The sequence below is a fragment of the Odontesthes bonariensis genome, chromosome 1 (assembly GCF_027942865.1).
Source record: "Odontesthes bonariensis isolate fOdoBon6 chromosome 1, fOdoBon6.hap1, whole genome shotgun sequence".
NCBI classification, from domain to species: Eukaryota; Metazoa; Chordata; class Actinopteri; order Atheriniformes; family Atherinopsidae; genus Odontesthes; species Odontesthes bonariensis.
This window is the reverse complement of record NC_134506.1, coordinates 31,981,324-31,998,170: the sequence shown is the minus strand read 5'-3', so window position 1 is coordinate 31,998,170 and position 16,847 is coordinate 31,981,324. Positions and strand designations below refer to the sequence as shown.

At 41.1% G+C, this 16,847-nt stretch overlaps 1 protein-coding gene across 4 annotated transcripts; it reads left to right on the top strand.

The window, feature by feature from the left end:
- pkma (pyruvate kinase M1/2a) lies at positions 1–16,811 on the top strand. 4 transcript variants are annotated; one of them, XM_075464487.1, is made up of 11 exons: positions 1–87; positions 6,629–6,801; positions 6,963–7,054; positions 9,363–9,494; positions 9,627–9,813; positions 9,902–10,172; positions 10,435–10,585; positions 10,712–10,864; positions 12,899–13,065; positions 15,239–15,420; positions 15,526–16,811. In XM_075464487.1, the coding sequence occupies exons 2-11, from the start codon at positions 6,648–6,650 to the stop codon at positions 15,630–15,632; spliced, it is 1,596 nt and encodes a 531-aa protein (XP_075320602.1). In that variant the 5' UTR covers positions 1–87; positions 6,629–6,647; the 3' UTR covers positions 15,633–16,811. The 4 variants fall into 4 exon arrangements, with proteins under 4 accessions (XP_075320602.1, XP_075320609.1, XP_075320596.1 ...); XM_075464494.1 differs by lacking the exon at positions 1–87 and adding an exon at positions 1,915–1,937; XM_075464481.1 differs by lacking the exons at positions 1–87; positions 12,899–13,065 and adding exons at positions 2,091–2,366; positions 13,488–13,654.
- Positions 16,812–16,847: the final 36 nt, after the last annotated feature.

Genomic DNA, 16,847 nt, shown 5'->3' with positions numbered 1-16,847 from the left:
ACTAAATTAGAAAAGAAGCGAGATCACCTTGAGCTGTTCTCAGTCTCAGCAGTCACATCGCTTCTACCCAGCATACCACGAGACGAGGTGGGTATCTTCAGCAGGGCCTGTGGCTTGGTAGTTATATGTTGTTTGAAATTATTGAATGTCACATTACTTCCTTTAAAACCTTTTTCACCTTAAATGCTTGCTCTAGTTTCATCTTCCACGCTGGTAATTAAAAAAATATTAGTCTTTAATAGATGTGTGGCATTTACTCACTTCCTGTCAAAGCAGAATATACGTACAACTTAATGTACACGTTGTAATTTATCTGGACAGTTGTGATAAGTAATACATTTGTTCTTAGGTCTTCATATTCCGGCTTCGCGTGTGTTCAACGTTGTGACTTGGTACTGCACTGAATCGACGGATAATCTGAGCGAATTTCTGAGGTCTTCAAGCAGCTCTTTATACTAGAGACTACTATAACGTTGTAACCTTATTTTATTACCAAAGTTAATATGTAAAATAGTGACATGTAATGTGATGCGTCAAGTATTAACCGTTGTGGAATCGCTTCCTGTTGCGTCCCGTTGTGGGTGTGGCCCCTCCGTCTTCTCGTTTCCCATTGGTGAATCGCTGCGATGCATCTAGATCAGGAAAATGTGACGCAGGATGAGAGAACGTGACCTTTACCGCATCGTCTTTACTTTTGCTTCAATTCTATGACATGATTATCTCGATTATCCTGTCACATGAACGCACAGAAGCTTAGAATGTCACTCGTTGTTGAAAGTCGACTGAGTTCGTGTAATGGGTTAAATTCCACCCGTTCACTCGAACATTTAATTTCATGTAACATTTCCTCGGAGATTTTAAATAAACTCACACCAATATATAGTTATGCTGAAGGAAATAAGCGCTTTATGATGAATGCAGTTCATTAGTTTTTGCTCTGGCAGTTTCACTGCAGTACTTTGCTGCACAGAGAGTAGACTTATTGACACTGAATACAAAAGAATGAGGGCAGGTCTCATCTTGCCTTTATACCCCTGGACTGGTGTCCTTGGTATGGGATAACTGTTCCATTTTCTTTACATCTTTTGTCTATTCCAAAAACAGCAGAAAAAGATTATTTTACTAAAAGAATGCCTAGTCAGAGGTCTTGTTTTAGATTATGATAGCCCCCCCCAATCAGATGCATCCACTGGGGCTGAGCCTGCAGCATAGCCTGCGTGTGCTTTTGTTATGCTGTGGAAAAACATGCATTTCTGCAGATCCTGTCATTGTTTTTCCTGTTTGAAGGCTCTGTTGACAAAATATGGTTCTAAAACCCATAGAAACTGGCAGGTCATAGTATCAAGGGACACTGAGTTTTGTGAAAGACAAAATTAGACAAAGTGAACCTTTTTAGTGACAAACTTGCCCTCAAACCCTAGTCAAATCAAAGTTTCTTAACAGATGAATGTATCTGAAAGCTGTCTTTCATAAGTCTAGACTGGAGCTGTTGATTTGTTTGTCATCTTTAAAAACCACCATGACAGGTACCTGCTGCTACTGTGTGCAGTATGTGGACTGCAAAACTACAATTTTCTCTTTTGAGTTAAAGTGTCCTTGACCTGCCATTAAGAGTCTGAAAGTTTAGCCGCAGCAGAGGGGATGGGCAGTGCGGGAGGTTTGGCCTGTCGCAGCTGGCACTGCTCCCATGCCACCTCACCCCACTTTTAGGTGCTTCTTTGATGGATTATTTCACATAGAGCCATCTAGTGGGTTTTCCTTTTGACACAGAGGACTCACTTGTGCTGATTTGACAGAAATTGGACAGAAAGCTCAGTTTCTGATATAAGGTGTTCACTTTCTATCCAAGATGCACAGATTAGGCTATTAGTTGATGTAAACTGGTTCGGCACACCATCAAAAGACCGCGTGGGAGTTCAATGACCAAGCAGCATAGTGTAAGTGCCATCGTACATTCTGAGTATTACATTTCTAAACAGAGGCTCTGCGTGCTGTTATAATTAGCATAGATGGCACATTCTGTTTTTAGCCCTCGGCTTGTATGAGCTATGCTGGCAGTAACATCGGTGTGGCACTGTTCTGATGTGCTGTGGTGGAAGCCTCATGCGTGTCCATTGGATCAGGTCATGGCAACTGCCCGGTTACAGCAGGCGCTCTTCATGTCCTTTATCCGCATTGAATGGATTTACTCTTGAGCTCCTGAAAGTGTCGCACATACGCACACGCACAGCAGCCGTCGGTTCTGCTGTTGCAAGGAATAGTTTGTTCACTGGCGCTGGAGGCTCGAGCACACTGGGGTGGCTCTGGAGGTCATTGTTGTTAACGTGCTTGACTGTCCCCAAGAGGAACAGGAGGATCTACAGGGGGTATGTAGAGTACTCTGTAAACGGTGCCTTGGTTGAGTGGGTGTTAGTGGTTTAAGGAATCGACTATCTATGAGAGTCAATTTTGGATTAGCCCAGTGTTACATCACAGCCATAGTAGATGATAGTGAATGCTGTGCTACACTGCTGCCATGTTACTAGGCCTGCTAATGATTGGACTGGCTTATTTCATAAGTAAATAGTAAGAGTTGCATGGAAATTCCTCAGTTTGACAAGAAAAGGTTTTGACAAAGGTTGTTTCTGAGGTAGATGAGTTGAAAAGGGATTGGAAGGGATTATTATGGAGCCATCTCTTAAAGTAGTCATGCATCTGTGTCAGTGTTGCTGCTGTTGTGGTTACTCACCAGCCATCCTGGAGTCGGACAAGATATCAATGTTTGTTGGCCGGCTATTCCTGCTGATAACATGATTATATATTTCCATAATAACAACCAGGTTCTAAAACACAGGGTCATAAAGGTAGTTGGGAGGGATGTTTCCAACGGATTTTTGTATTTTAATTTTGTGTCATATTCTCTCTGGTTCAAGACCAATACTTCACCTGAGGATACAGGCAATAGTTTAGGCCATGTTGCCAGTGGACAGTATTTTACTGAAATGATAAAGATACAGACTTTGACATGATATTTGGCAGCGCAGGGGGGGGGATTGAGATGTGCATGCACAATATTAGACAGTATGCATTAAACATTTAATGTTTTCATGTTCTGCAGCTGTAGCACAAGAAGCCAGCCACGTATTTGATTTATTACTGTAACTGTTATTAGATAAAGTGTTTGTTCTGGTATTTTATTTTATTTGTTGTTCATTGGTATTGTTACCTCGCTAAACCTTTTCAAAACCGAGTTGTCTCAAACTTGGACTTCACTTTTCCCTTTGAGATGGAAATGCTTCCCTTTGTTCAAACTTTGAAGTTCTAATGTCTATACTGGGAAGAATTTAAAATGGCGTTTCACCAAATGTCTAGCATTACCTAGTCCAGATGGCTACTAATACACAACAATGATTCATCATTTTTAAGATTGTATAGAAAACTGATCATATTTCCAAAGTGATTACCAGCAAACTTCTGATAACTTGATGGGAGCAAAAGAAAAACCTGTTATGGGTTATTTATTTTATCCAGATATAATGTGGGATTTGTTCCCACCAGTCAAGTGTATGTTGAAATGGTCCTCTTGTATTTATTCTCCTCAAGTGCTTTACTCGCACAACTACCCTGCAGTCTGTCCCTGTGGTTCAGCCCAGCCAGAGAGGTTGTGTGTGTCGCAGTAGAGGGATGTGACTGCTCTCACGTACAGCAGCGGTCTGGCTCATTGATGGAAATGTTACATCATCAGTCTGCAGCTCATGTTGGTATAGCGGCTCTGTCTGGAATCCCCTGCCATGATGCATTTGTAAATTGGATGTGATGAGTAAAAGGAAGTCAGACCACGTGTGTTGTTTGAGGACGCTGTCATTGTCTCCAGTTGCAGATGCACCAGCCCAAAACTAGTGTTTATTTCTATCTATGAAACTCTCTTCTGTGAGTTAGACCAGCCTTTACATACTGTTGTGTTGAGATGTGCTAGTCATTCTAGTAAATACTCAGTAGTTCCTGCAGGCTGACATTGAATTGAAAGCTGTTGCAATCATTGATGTCCAGCACGTAACGCTCTAAACACCCAGCTGGATCAAATTGTATGTATTGCCCTGCGTTGTCATTAGGACCACCTGGTGAGGGTTAGGTTTATAAGACGGATCTAGCCGCTGTCTGTAGAGAATGAGGGAAAACTATGAAGTGGTAGTTTTCCTAAAGATAAAAGAGGTTGTCTGCTTGTTGCTCAGCCAGTGAGTGTTCTTGCTTGGATGGCACTGCCATGTATAATTTAACCTGAGGGAAACATGATCTCTCTATTGGGTAGTTGAGACTGTGAAGTGAATTGGCACATGGAATGTAGAGTAATGATGATAATAATAATAGTTTTATATTGGGCAAAGGGTGTTATTGTTCAGCTACAAACCTGTATCACTTGCTCATTGCCTCAATATTATAATGATAATAATACATAAGTTTTATATAGCGCTTTTCCAAATGCTCAAAGACACTTTACATAAGGAACTAGCAGAAAACAAGACATTATAAACAAAAAGACAAGAGAAAAACACTGTTACAGACTTTAGGCACATTGGGGGTGGGGGGTGTTGTAGGTGATTTTGAACAGGTGGGTTTTGAGCTGGCTTTTGAATGCCAGTCTAGTTTAATTTGATTGCATTTTGCTTTCATAATCTGTTTTATAACTTATTCCTGACTTTGATAAAGAATTTCATAAGGAAAGCCATTTTTTTTTCTACTTTTATAAAACTGCATACACTTTTAAGTGGATTCAATACCAGAGTTTAATGAAATTAGTCCAATATACTCTACCACCAAATAGACTGGCCATTGAAGCTTTTTAGGCTAAGTGAGCTGTACTGTAGTTATGTAACCACAGCAACCAGAGCTGTAAAAGTGGCAGCATTCCTCATCATAACTGGTACAATTCTACACCTTGCTCAAACACACCTTGGCTGTTGGTTGAGATATGCGTTTAGGTCGGGGAGTTTATTCAGGGAGTCATGTTGAAAGAGTCTGAAAGAGGAGGAGGAAAGGGGAAGTTCTCATTTGATGTGTGCAACTGACAGTAATGAGTCTTTGACTTGGAAAAACGGATTTTATGCAACATCTCTTCTATGCTACCATGTGGGGTGCACATCGTGACGAAATCTTTGAAATGCCACCCTTGTAGCTTCGTGATTCTGTTGTTGCCATGGGTGACTCAGCAAGAATTGGGTGGGGGGACAGAATGTACAACATTGTGGAGCAGCTCAGTAAACCACACTATTCTGTTCTCAGTATAGAATATGGAAACGGTGTGGCATATCAACTTAAGAAAAGACAGTCTTGCTGACAGTAGCCCATTATTTACATGGAACTGCCCCCCCCCCCTGTTTTTATTAATTTTTTTTTTTTTACATTGTTCAGTGTTTCCCGCAGGAAATTGCTTAGTCAAGGTGGTGAGTCGTCGGCCGGGGGGGTGGGTGTATTTGGAATGGGACGGGGGCTGTTAGAGCAATAACAAAGCTGTTTAAGAGCTGTAACACTTTTTTATTTACATTATTAACTATTTACATTAACAACCAGTAGGTGTCGCAATTCAATGCTATCTTTTAAAGCTGCGGTCGGCAACTTTTTTTTAGTCATATTAGCTTGAACTGTCATGGGATTCTGGAAGTAGAATATTAAATAGGCTGTTTAGGAAAAATAAAGAAATCTGTAACTCCCTCTCCCTCTGTTTTTAACCAATCAAGTTAGGGTGGAGGAATCCTACCTGTCAATCACAGCTTGTGCACACGCTGCTGAGCGTGAGTCTGCCCCAGCTTGTGTGCGCTCACACTGGTGTGAACTCACGTGCACAACCTCGTCCACAGAGGGGGAGGGGTTTGGGGGGCGATTCGGAGCTTGTTAGAGGTTGGGGGAGGGACCTGAAAGTTGTATCAGTTCGAATTTTCCGGATTTGTACTCGGAATTTTGAAAACCTGCGGACGGCAGCTTTAATGTCTGAGCCTGGCAAAGCATTATTACTTCGGTTTAAAAAAAAAAAAAAATTTTTTTTTGGGAACGTTGGCAAGGCGGCAGTGCGAGTGTGCGAAGGCGGCCGCCTTGACTATAATGCACTGCGGGAAACACTGTTGTTTGTCTTTACCTTTCACAGTTTAAAAATGCATGTAAATGTTTTAGCACAGACAAAATCAAGCTTCTCAAAGCTGGACAAACGTACTCAGATCATGGACTGAATCACTCCTGCGTGTATATGATCGACAAGACTCAAATTCACTAAGTGCTTCACAAAATATCCATCTTTTTGCATCTCTCTCTAAAATCGGCAAAGCTCAAGTATATATATCTATGCAGCCAAATACCCATGAGAGATGCTGTCGGCTGGCCAAAGAAGTCAGAAATTGTGATTGGAAAATAAGGCCAACATTAGTTGGAGCTCTGTGCGATGTCACACGTAACGCTGAATGTATAAATAAGCGGATGTCGGCATGACTTTATAAATGAATTGGAAGCTTGGACGCACATCAATATATTCACGGGGAGACGGAAAGTTGAGAGGTCATTTTTGTTGGTAAAAGGAATGATGCATGTTGTCACTCTAGTGGAATTCAGCATTTTGAACAAAAATAACTTGTTTGTCCTTTGTTTATCTTTTCTCATGCAGAACTTCTCCAGTAATTGCCATGCCTCAGTCAAAATCAGATATGGGCTCTGCCTTCATCCAGACTCAGCAGCTCAATGCTGCCATGGCCGACACCTTCCTGGAACACATGTGCCTGCTGGACATCGACTCAGAGCCCACCACTGCACGCAACACTGGCATCATCTGCACCATAGGTTGGTTGATGTTTTTTGTTTGCCTTCTTTAGAATTAAAAAAGAAGTGTCTTACATGATGCAGTGTTGCAGAAGTCCCATTACTAGAGAACAATTTCAAATGAACTTAAACTTATTTGAACTTCTACATTAAATCCTTTTCATTCCAATAACGTCCCACAGGGCCAGCCTCTCGTTCAGTGGAGATGCTGAAGGAGATGATCAAGTCTGGAATGAACATTGCTCGCTTGAACTTCTCTCATGGCTCACATGAGGTGGGTTGTTTTGTTTTTTTTGTCTTTCACACATATTGCTGCTGTTTGAACATGTTAAACAAGCAAATCTATCATTCTGATAGTAAAGTCACGTTTTAATTGTACTAATAATTCCCTCCCAAACACGGTTCTGTGCTTTATCACAGAGTGGCCATTGTTGATATGTTGAGCTATGTGGCAAATATATCTTTTTTTTTTTTTTTTTTTTTGTCTTTCTTTACTTTTCAAGCTATTGTGAAAGTCCGCCATCAACAGGCTTACAGCAAATAAGCACATATTGCATTGTGAACTGTAATCAACTTCGTGCTTCAAGCAATAGTAGGCCAGCCAACACAAACCAATAGTTGGACTAACTTAGACAAGGTTAAAACTCTGGCTCAATGACCACCGTCGGCTCACAAATGATGCAACTTTTAAATTGAGATAAATTTGTTTTTTGGATTTTGAAAAGATTTGCATAGATGAATGAAAACCTACACTGTGATGAAATGGTTTATTCAGTTTCAGGTATTTGAAACTCGCCTTAAATGGTTGTTGATGGATTTTGGTCTCAATGGCCAATGCAGGGAGGGCGTTTGCTGACGTAAACCAGTGTCATATTGGTTTGGCTTCTTTTTGCTTCTGCAAAAATACAACTACAAGGTTGTCTCATTTGGTGTTAAGCCTCTAACTGCTAAATTTAGAATGATAATATAACATTTACCTAAAACTATTATGTCTATATAGCCTCTGCAGTTGGCATGAGACGATTTATTTCACATTCCTTTTATGCTACTCATTTTTTAGTTTTCAGAAAATCTATTTGCTAAAATAATGTCCATTGATATTTAAAAAAACTAAAGTGCCACTGAATCTAAAGTGCAAAGTAAATAGTTGATTTGCCAGAACAAAAAATGAATCTGCATAAATAAGATCATGTATTTTTGGTAACAGCCACACTGACTAAGCACTCTGTGATGGCTTGCCAAACTTCCTGTACATTATCTGTAACCTTCTGCTCATCCTTTATCTCCTCACCAGTGTGCTAGACTCTGTAAGTTTGTAAGCACAAATTAACGCCAAGGTCAGTCCATTTTAGTGGCAAAGAGAAAGTAGATTTAGTTTCATGATTCAGAAAATAAATGATATTTTAACTTTCTGAAACTACATTTTCAACTGAATTTCAAACCCAGTTTCTTCAACAACTGCCTACTTAAAATGCAATTTAGCTGTTTTTACTTTTTTCTTTAAAAGTCGATTTTTGCTAATGGTGACACCATCTGACTATGACTGACCAGGTCAGTCATAGTGTGGCAAGTGTAGTCGCACGCAGTCTGTTGCCTGAGTGAAAAGCGGCTAACGTGATTGCCAGCCACTTAAGTAATTACTGTAGGCCCTGTTTACCCAGGTGAGCAGCAAAGGCCGGGTGCTGCAGCCAGCTGTCTTCACAACCACGAACACTGCACTAACTGTTAATTAGCCTCCTAAAGGGTGTGAAAACACAGTCATACTGAATTTCTTTTCTTCCAACGTTTCCCACAGCAAGAGTAAGATATAGCAGCAATTGTGACAGCATAGCAATCATCATGACCGACGACAACATTTTCAGGAAAACGCTGCACTTACTTCGATTGTCTCTGTAATCCTTCAAAACCGAACTTTAAACAACCTCTGTTTTAAAGAAAAGACCACATCAGTCAGGATTTTATAAAGGCTATTTGTAAGCTTTTTTTTTTTTTTTTTTTTTAAACTGTGCTTGGATTTGAGTTGTTCAGGTTTATTGTGCCTGTTGACCAGTTCAAACTTGTCATAGAAATTTCCTCAAAACCCTCCACCTCTTCAACTGACTTATAATAAAATCACAATAAATGTGCCTGAAGTTTATTGTGTGTCATAACATTAAGGTGTGCTCAAGGACAGCCGCTTATGATGGCACCATTCTAAATTGGACCGTTTTGATCTAGTTTATTGCTGCCAACAACTTTATAGTCGATGCATACTTGGCAAATTCCTTCTCCTTGTCACTATACATATCACACGAACAATATTTGACATAAACGCTTTCAGTTTCTATCATCAGTATCTTGCTTATCAAGGTGGGAGATAAGTATATGACCCTATAATGATAGTGATGGTACACATATAAATCATTTTATGGTTGTGGGTTGTCATGCGCACCTTGAAAACTCGCACAACCATAGATTAAATGACCAAAGAGGAAGAGACTACAGATCTCAGGATTGGTCACAGTGGTTATAAGTGCAATTCGCAATCTTAATTTGTGTGGTCTTTTGCAGATTTTCACATATGAAAGTTTTTCTTTCTGTAGTACCATGGAGAGACCATTAAGAATGTGCGTGAGGCCTGCGAGAGCTTCGAGCCCGGCAGCATCCAGTACAGGCCCATCGGTATTGCCCTGGACACCAAAGGCCCAGAGATCAGGACTGGCCTCATTCAGGGAGTAAGTTTATCATCACCTATTTTATTTTTTTTTCTGGTTTGCCTCACTAGAACATTTAGAATGGCTCAAGAACATCTGATATGACAACTAATCTTCCAGAAAGTAACATTATGACTGTTGATTATGTGACAGAGTGGCACAGCCGAGGTGGAGCTGAAGAGAGGCAGCATGATCAAGATTACCTTGGACGACGCTTACCAGGAAAACTGCACGGAGGAGGTCCTCTGGCTCGACTACAAGAACATTACTAAAGTGGTGGACATTGGCAGCAAGATCTACATCGATGACGGACTCGTATCCCTGCAGGTCAAGGAGATTGGTGAGTGGAAGAGTGATGGGCACGAACAAGTTTCACCCCAGGAATTCTCCGGTGATCTTTTGTGTGCTAATGGTTATTTTTCTCTAAGGCTCGGATTTCCTGATGTGCGAGATTGAGAACGGTGGCACCCTGGGCAGCAAGAAGGGGGTGAACCTCCCCGGGGCCGCCGTAGATCTGCCCGCTGTTTCAGATAAAGACATCCAGGATCTGCAGTTCGGTGTTGCTCATGGAGTCGACATGGTCTTTGCCTCCTTCATTCGCAAAGCAGCAGATGTACATGCTGTCAGAGCAGTGCTGGGAGAGAAAGGCAAAAACATTAAGATCATCAGCAAACTGGAGAACCACGAGGGTGTCCGCAGGTGTGTATGTGGATGAATTGTTTGTGGCAGAATATTTTTCTTTGTGCTAGCCAAGGTCATTATAATCTTTTATTTACATAATGGTGCATTTATATGCAGTTAAGTAAAATTATCTTTATCTATGTCAATTCTTGTGGTTATGAAAGCAAATTTCCTGATGTAAAGAAGCCCTGAAAAATACTTTTAACATGTCTGTGGTACTGTTTAACATCCTCTAAATAATAGTAGTTATTCAATTGGTTATTTTCTGCCTGTTTTACAGATTTGATGAAATCATGGAGGCTAGTGATGGCATCATGGTTGCCCGTGGTGACTTGGGTATTGAGATCCCAACGGAAAAGGTCTTCCTGGCCCAGAAGATGATGATTGGTCGCTGCAACAGAGCTGGCAAGCCAATCACATGTGCCACTCAGGTCAGACAGTGGAACAGCAAATACTGTTAAGCTAGATTTACCCCAGGAGATCACGTTTGTGCCGATGACTGGGTGTACTTGTAGGTATAAGTATGTGAAACAATGCAAGTTTAATTTTCCATTCAGATGTTGGAGAGCATGATCAAGAAGCCTAGACCCACCCGTGCTGAGGGCAGTGACGTAGCTAATGCTGTCCTGGATGGAGCTGACTGTATCATGCTGAGTGGGGAGACAGCCAAGGGAGACTACCCTCTTGAGGCAGTGCGCACACAGCACATGGTGAGTTCATGCATATTAATGACAATTCAACAAGCACAACTTATGTAGTAGAGACATTAATTATGTTTACATGAGCTTTGATGATTTGTATTCCTTAATTAAGATATGAGAAATTAGGTTCTAGAAATAAAAGGAGGAGGGGGGGGGAGAAACCCAGCAGCAGCTTCTTGGAAATTGAGCTTTTCTGATTTTTGTGTGTTCACCTGGACACATCTGTTGTCACTCATCTTCAAATTAGTGCTTTTCTTTTTTCCTTGCTTGGCCAAACTGCAGAGTTCTGAACCAAATTCTGTCGCTTGTACATCTTTATTTCTAGTGATTATCCAGAAGGATATTCACTTTCATTGGCCGCTTTTACACATGAACACTGGAGAATTTTAGGAGAATGTGCTGACAGTTTGGTTCTGCTGAAGACTGGATTTCACAGCTAGAAAATAAGTGTGCATGCGAACACCTGTGTTCTAATAGACTCCTTGTTGCGTTAATATGAAGTTCTGTTTTCTTCACATATCCACAATAGTGAGGAGCAATTGGAAAGCGCTATAAGGGTCAGCAGGAAATTCTCCTCCAGACAAAATAGAAAACTCTATTATTTAATTATTCAGAACTCCAGTTCATGTGTAAACATGGCTAATCGGTCTGCTAATGGAAAAAAGATCAGTTGGGTATAATCGTATTGACAGATCCTACAACATTCTTAAGTTGTTTTTTTAACTTGAATTCAATGGCATGTTGGTACTTTTCCCCCAAAACCAGACTGGATGCCTGTTGCCTGCACCTCTCTGTCTAACAATGCACTACAGCGGCTGTTCTCTTCAACTGATTGCTTTGCAATGGAATCTCTAAACTGATCTGCTAAATTCTTTGTCAGCAAAGACTCGAGGTGCCTGAAAACATGCAGTATAAGTATGGTATTCTGCATTAAATATACAAAATGAAGTCTGAAGAGAGTGAAATTTGCAGTTTTTAGCGGTCGCATGCACACAAAGGGCTCAAACAGTGCATTATAACTAATCACTGACATGGCATGGAGGACATTGCTTGAAATCTTTCTGTGTGATGGTTGTTTTTGTGATTTAGGGAAAGACACCAGCAAAGCACCTTGTCTAGATCTTGGATTCAACATTTTTAAAAGCTAATGTAGTTGTAATCAGTTTCCATCAAAATTATAATTCGTATTAATTGCAGCGAAAGAAAATGAATTCGGTGCCATCTTGTCTGTCCGTCACTGCTCAAGCCTATCTCGGCTAACTTCTGCTATCCTCAGCTACAATGCAGATGTCTCGGTGACTCAGTAGTCCTAACGCTCCTATTTAGAGAGAGCTTGTTGCACTTTTGCTGAAGTTGTAACTGATGCCTCAAAATCCAGAGTCAAGCACCACTGTAGTTCATCCTAAACGACTCATTAGTTAGGGGAAGCAAAAAAAACTCAATGACTAACCTTTGTGCCACTTTTGCTAATGATTCCAATGCTTCTCTCTTTCTTTCTGGCTTTTTTTAACAATCTAATGAACTTTGTCTGCACAAGCTTGTTTTCAATTCTCTTGTAACACAGGTCAGGTTTTTAGCAGCTCTTAGACGTTTCTTTTTTTTATTTATTTTTTTTATTTATTTATTTTTTTTTTAAAAGCCTTAATGTGACATTCATGTTTAATATATATTTTAATGTCAGTCCTTTTTTAAATGTTCATTTAGCTGTACATCTGCTTTAACCTCATATTAGAGTAGGCTATATTTCAGTTTTAAATGTAACATCATGTAAATAGATGTTCTGTTTAAGTTTTGACTCTGTTTTAACGTTGTTTCCCTGTGTCCCCCCCACTAACTGCACACCTAAATTCTTCTCTTGACTGTCCCTGATCTTAACTGATCTTTTCTTCTGTCCTTTCCTTTCCCTTTAATTTCTTTTTTTTGTGTTTCTCCAACTTTGTCCATCTGTTTCCCTTGTCATTTTTTTTTATTTCTTTTTCATCTGTGTGCACACCTGGTGTGGGAATGCATTTGCTCGATGCATCTCGCCCTGATTTGTGCCAGATTGCTCGTGAAGCAGAGGCAGCCATGTTCCACCGTCAGGTGTTTGAGGACCTGCGTCGTTCCACGCCGCACTGCAAAGACCCCGCTGAGGCCATTGCAATCGGCGCTGTCGAGGCTTCCATTAAGAGCTTAGCCTCTGCGATCATTGTGCTCACAGGCTCTGGAAGGTAGGCAGGTTATCTGGTCGTGGCACGTCGTGGAAATCCCTGTTGAATACTTTAGGAGAGAGGGAGAGTAGGGTCAGACAGGGGTTAACAAAGGGAGTAACTGGGAGAACTGGCAAACACCTTAACTAGACTGCTTATTTATTTAGTCAGCCATTTATCTATCAATATAATACTTACCAGTGACGGTTTTAAACCTTTTAAGCTGGTGTGAAAATGTCAAAATTCCCACATTAAGCCACCACTTTTTTCCCCACTTGGCTGATGATTTTGGACATCTCTCTATTCACTGGCCATCGCTGTTTAACCAGGAGTCTGGCTACATGTTTGCCCGTTCCGCCCAGCGGTGTGAGTGCCTCAGCATGTAGTTGAGGCTTGTGTGATTGAGAGTAACCCTAGGCCCACCCTTCCCTTTGGGGGCCCAGATAGCTCGGGAGGCAGAAGCAGCCACCTTCCACAGACAGCTGTTCGAGGAGCTGAGGAGACACTCCCACCTGAGCAGAGACCCCTCCGAGGCAGTAGCAGTTGGAGCTGTGGAGTCCTCCATCAAATGCTGCGCTAGTGCCATCATTATTCTCACTAAGACTGGGAGGTAAGAAAGAGAGGGATAGTGGTAAAATGATTCTGGAACAGAAGGTAAGTGTTCTTAACTCATGCCAGCCTATTTAACACAACTTTAATTCTCCCTCTAGCACCTGACGTGCTCTTAGACATCCCACTCCTTTTAATTTTGGACGTGTGTGTGTGTGTATGTATTTATTTGAATGCCTGTGGCTATGTGGGGGGGGGGGGGGGTGTAGAGTAAGAAACTGATTCTATGAGTGCATGTGGGGAATGTCAGTAGCCCAGTCCTGGTGTCTGCTTGTCAAGAGGGTTGATATCACTCCTGATTATATGAAAATCTGAGTGTGGAGAGGTGCAGTGTGCTGCATCAAGAATCATCTCACCTGTCTCATAGGAGAATTGAAAGGCTCCAATGTTAGGGAAGAGCTGGTAAACTATTGTTTTCCAAACATAAAATTTCAATATTGTTGGAGATGATTTAAATACATTTTCTCATTCAGTGGCCCTAAGCCTTGACTGCTTCAACCGGAATGTCTGAGTGGACATCAACTGGGCTGCTGACAGTGATCTAAAGCCTCTGCACTGCCATGATGTGTTGTCACTCATTTTGGCTCCTTTGACTTCCCAGAGCGTCGTGAGCATTCAAACACGTGCACTACACAGTCAATAAAGTGGGGCAACTCAACATATTTTGCTGTAGTTTTAATTGAGTCTATGGAGTTATTTCAATTAAAAGGATTAAGGAGGTCCGCCAAACACGAGAAGTCAAAATGTGCCAGAATATCTGAAAACACTTGAAATTGGTGGGATGCAGAGTTTTTATTCATATGGAAATAATTTCTTGTCAGATCTCTGTGCATGGAGGTAATTTAGATGTAGTGAAGTTTTTGGGTAAATGGATTACAGAGTGATAAAACATTCAGCAGTTCTATAAAATTTTTATCCTTTTATTCCTCTTTTAAATGTACAATAATGGTCAAAAGTCCGTGTGTGTGTATAATTTTTTTACTTGCCATGTCGGACATCGCCTGTCTTCTTTTTTTTCTTTTTTTGGCAATTCAAATCAACATATTGTTCTTCCACATAAGGAAGACGTCAAACATTCAGTATGTTGGCTGGAAAAGTACGTGAAACTACATGGTCTCTTCACAGTGAATGTTCAAACAAGCCAATAACTGACCAAGGCTGGACAGAATTAGGGTTATAACCCCTCAGATTTATGATTTATATACAAAATTATATTAATCTAATTTTGTCATGTATTTGATTTCATAGCAAAAATCTTAATCAAAAGGAGATATTGTGGGATGATTTTAGAGTTTTTCCATCTTAGACGACCAGCGCCGGTAACATTTTACCCGGTTGTATAATTCCATGGCTTTCGCTTACTTTTTCCAATCTGTAATGGATAATAAAGACATTAAATGCTATTAGTCTGAGCACTTATGTTTCTTTATAGTTCCCTCTGTTATTATGATTAGATTGCATATCACAATCAAAGTAGAATCCCAAGTCATTTAAAATTGGTTAAGGGTTGTTTCTTTTTGTAACCACAGGGCTGCTCTTCATGCATCGATTTGTTGTGCTCAGCTGTATTTGGGTGTGTTTGCAGGTCTGCCCACCTGATCTCCAGGTACAGGCCCCGTGCTCCAATCCTCGCTGTGACCCGTAATGGCCAAACAGCGCGTCAGGCCCACCTGTACCGCGGCATCTTCCCAGTCCTCTACACCAAGCCCTCCAACGATGTGTGGGCAGAAGATGTTGACATGCGCGTCAACTTTGCAATGGAAATGGGTGAGCAACCCCTTTGATATTGTACTCTTATTCTCTGATGCAGAACACTGTTCAACCATTTCTGCTGTGAAATGCTTTTTGAACATCTCATGTTGAATTTTCCAGGCAAGGCCAGAGGCTTCTTCAAGGAGGGTGATGTTGTCATCGTCTTGACCGGCTGGCGTCCTGGCTCTGGTTACACCAACACCATGCGTGTGGTTCTGGTGGCCTGAACAGCCAACATGGCTGCCCTGCTTCCTCCCTTCACTTTCATCTCTTTCATAGCTCTCCACCTCACAGTCCTTCTCATGCAACACCAGGGCTCACAGACTCGAATATTTAGCTATTAGGGAAGGATGCAAAGAAATGTTAAGACATAACTTGGCCTTAATGGCCTGAGAGCTGTTATGGGTGGGGGTGGAGTTTTGCACTGTACAATTCCACTTCATGTGTCCATTCCTTTGACATAGATTATTTTTTTTTTTTTTCTTCCTTTTTCCAATCACACCAGTCTTTAGGGCCTCAGATGAATACATCCTTACCAGAAACTGCTGTATTAATTCACTCCAACTCTTGTTTCATTACAAGTTAAATCTATGGGTGGATGCTCCCTCATCTGTGCGCTTGCGTGTTTTGGCTCGTTTGGCTGTGGTTGGTGGTGCCGCCTGACCTTTTTTTAGATCACCTTGAGCACTGTAACAGATTGCTGATTACACTCCTGCCGGTTTAACGAACAAAGTGTTGGCATCCTAAAACAAAGGGCTCCCCTTGCGGCGCTGCCTCGCTCCACCTCCACACCCAAACGGATCCTTCTGTAGTTCTGTCTGTATGAAGTGTCCTCTTATATGCCGGCTTTAATTGTGTGTCTGTCAGGTTAGTGTTGCACTCCCAATCTTCTCCAAACTTTGTTACATTCAATATAAAACTTGATGTTTGTGAATGGTGAACTTTTGTTTTGGGACATCCAATTCTACTTATATTTTGTCTGACCATAGGGGAAGGAAAAAGAAAAAAAAAAAGTTAGTTTTGGATGTCAGATCCAGAGAAGCAAGTTAATGTGTGTGTTGTTAGTGTCACAAAGCCTTTATATTTCTTTGTTTGGCTAAAATCTAACTTGGAACTTATGAATCGGGCATGGTTCACTAAAGTTTACTGATGTGACTGAGCACTTTTTAAGGTATTTTTCCAGGTGATTATGATGAGATGAAGCTCTGTCCTTAATTGGCTGTTGGATAGAATCCCACTCCTTGTCCTCTGTTGATGAACTACTGTAGCTGTCTAACATGCTTCTGGTTGTAATGCTACAGTGTGAAAGCTAACCATATGTAAAGGGGTATTATGTTTCGCTGATGTACTGAGCTGTCCCATAAGACTGGAGTTCCATCATTAAAAGAGATGAGCACCTATCTGAATTCACCTTGCAAATGTTTGGTTTCATTAAATGGAAG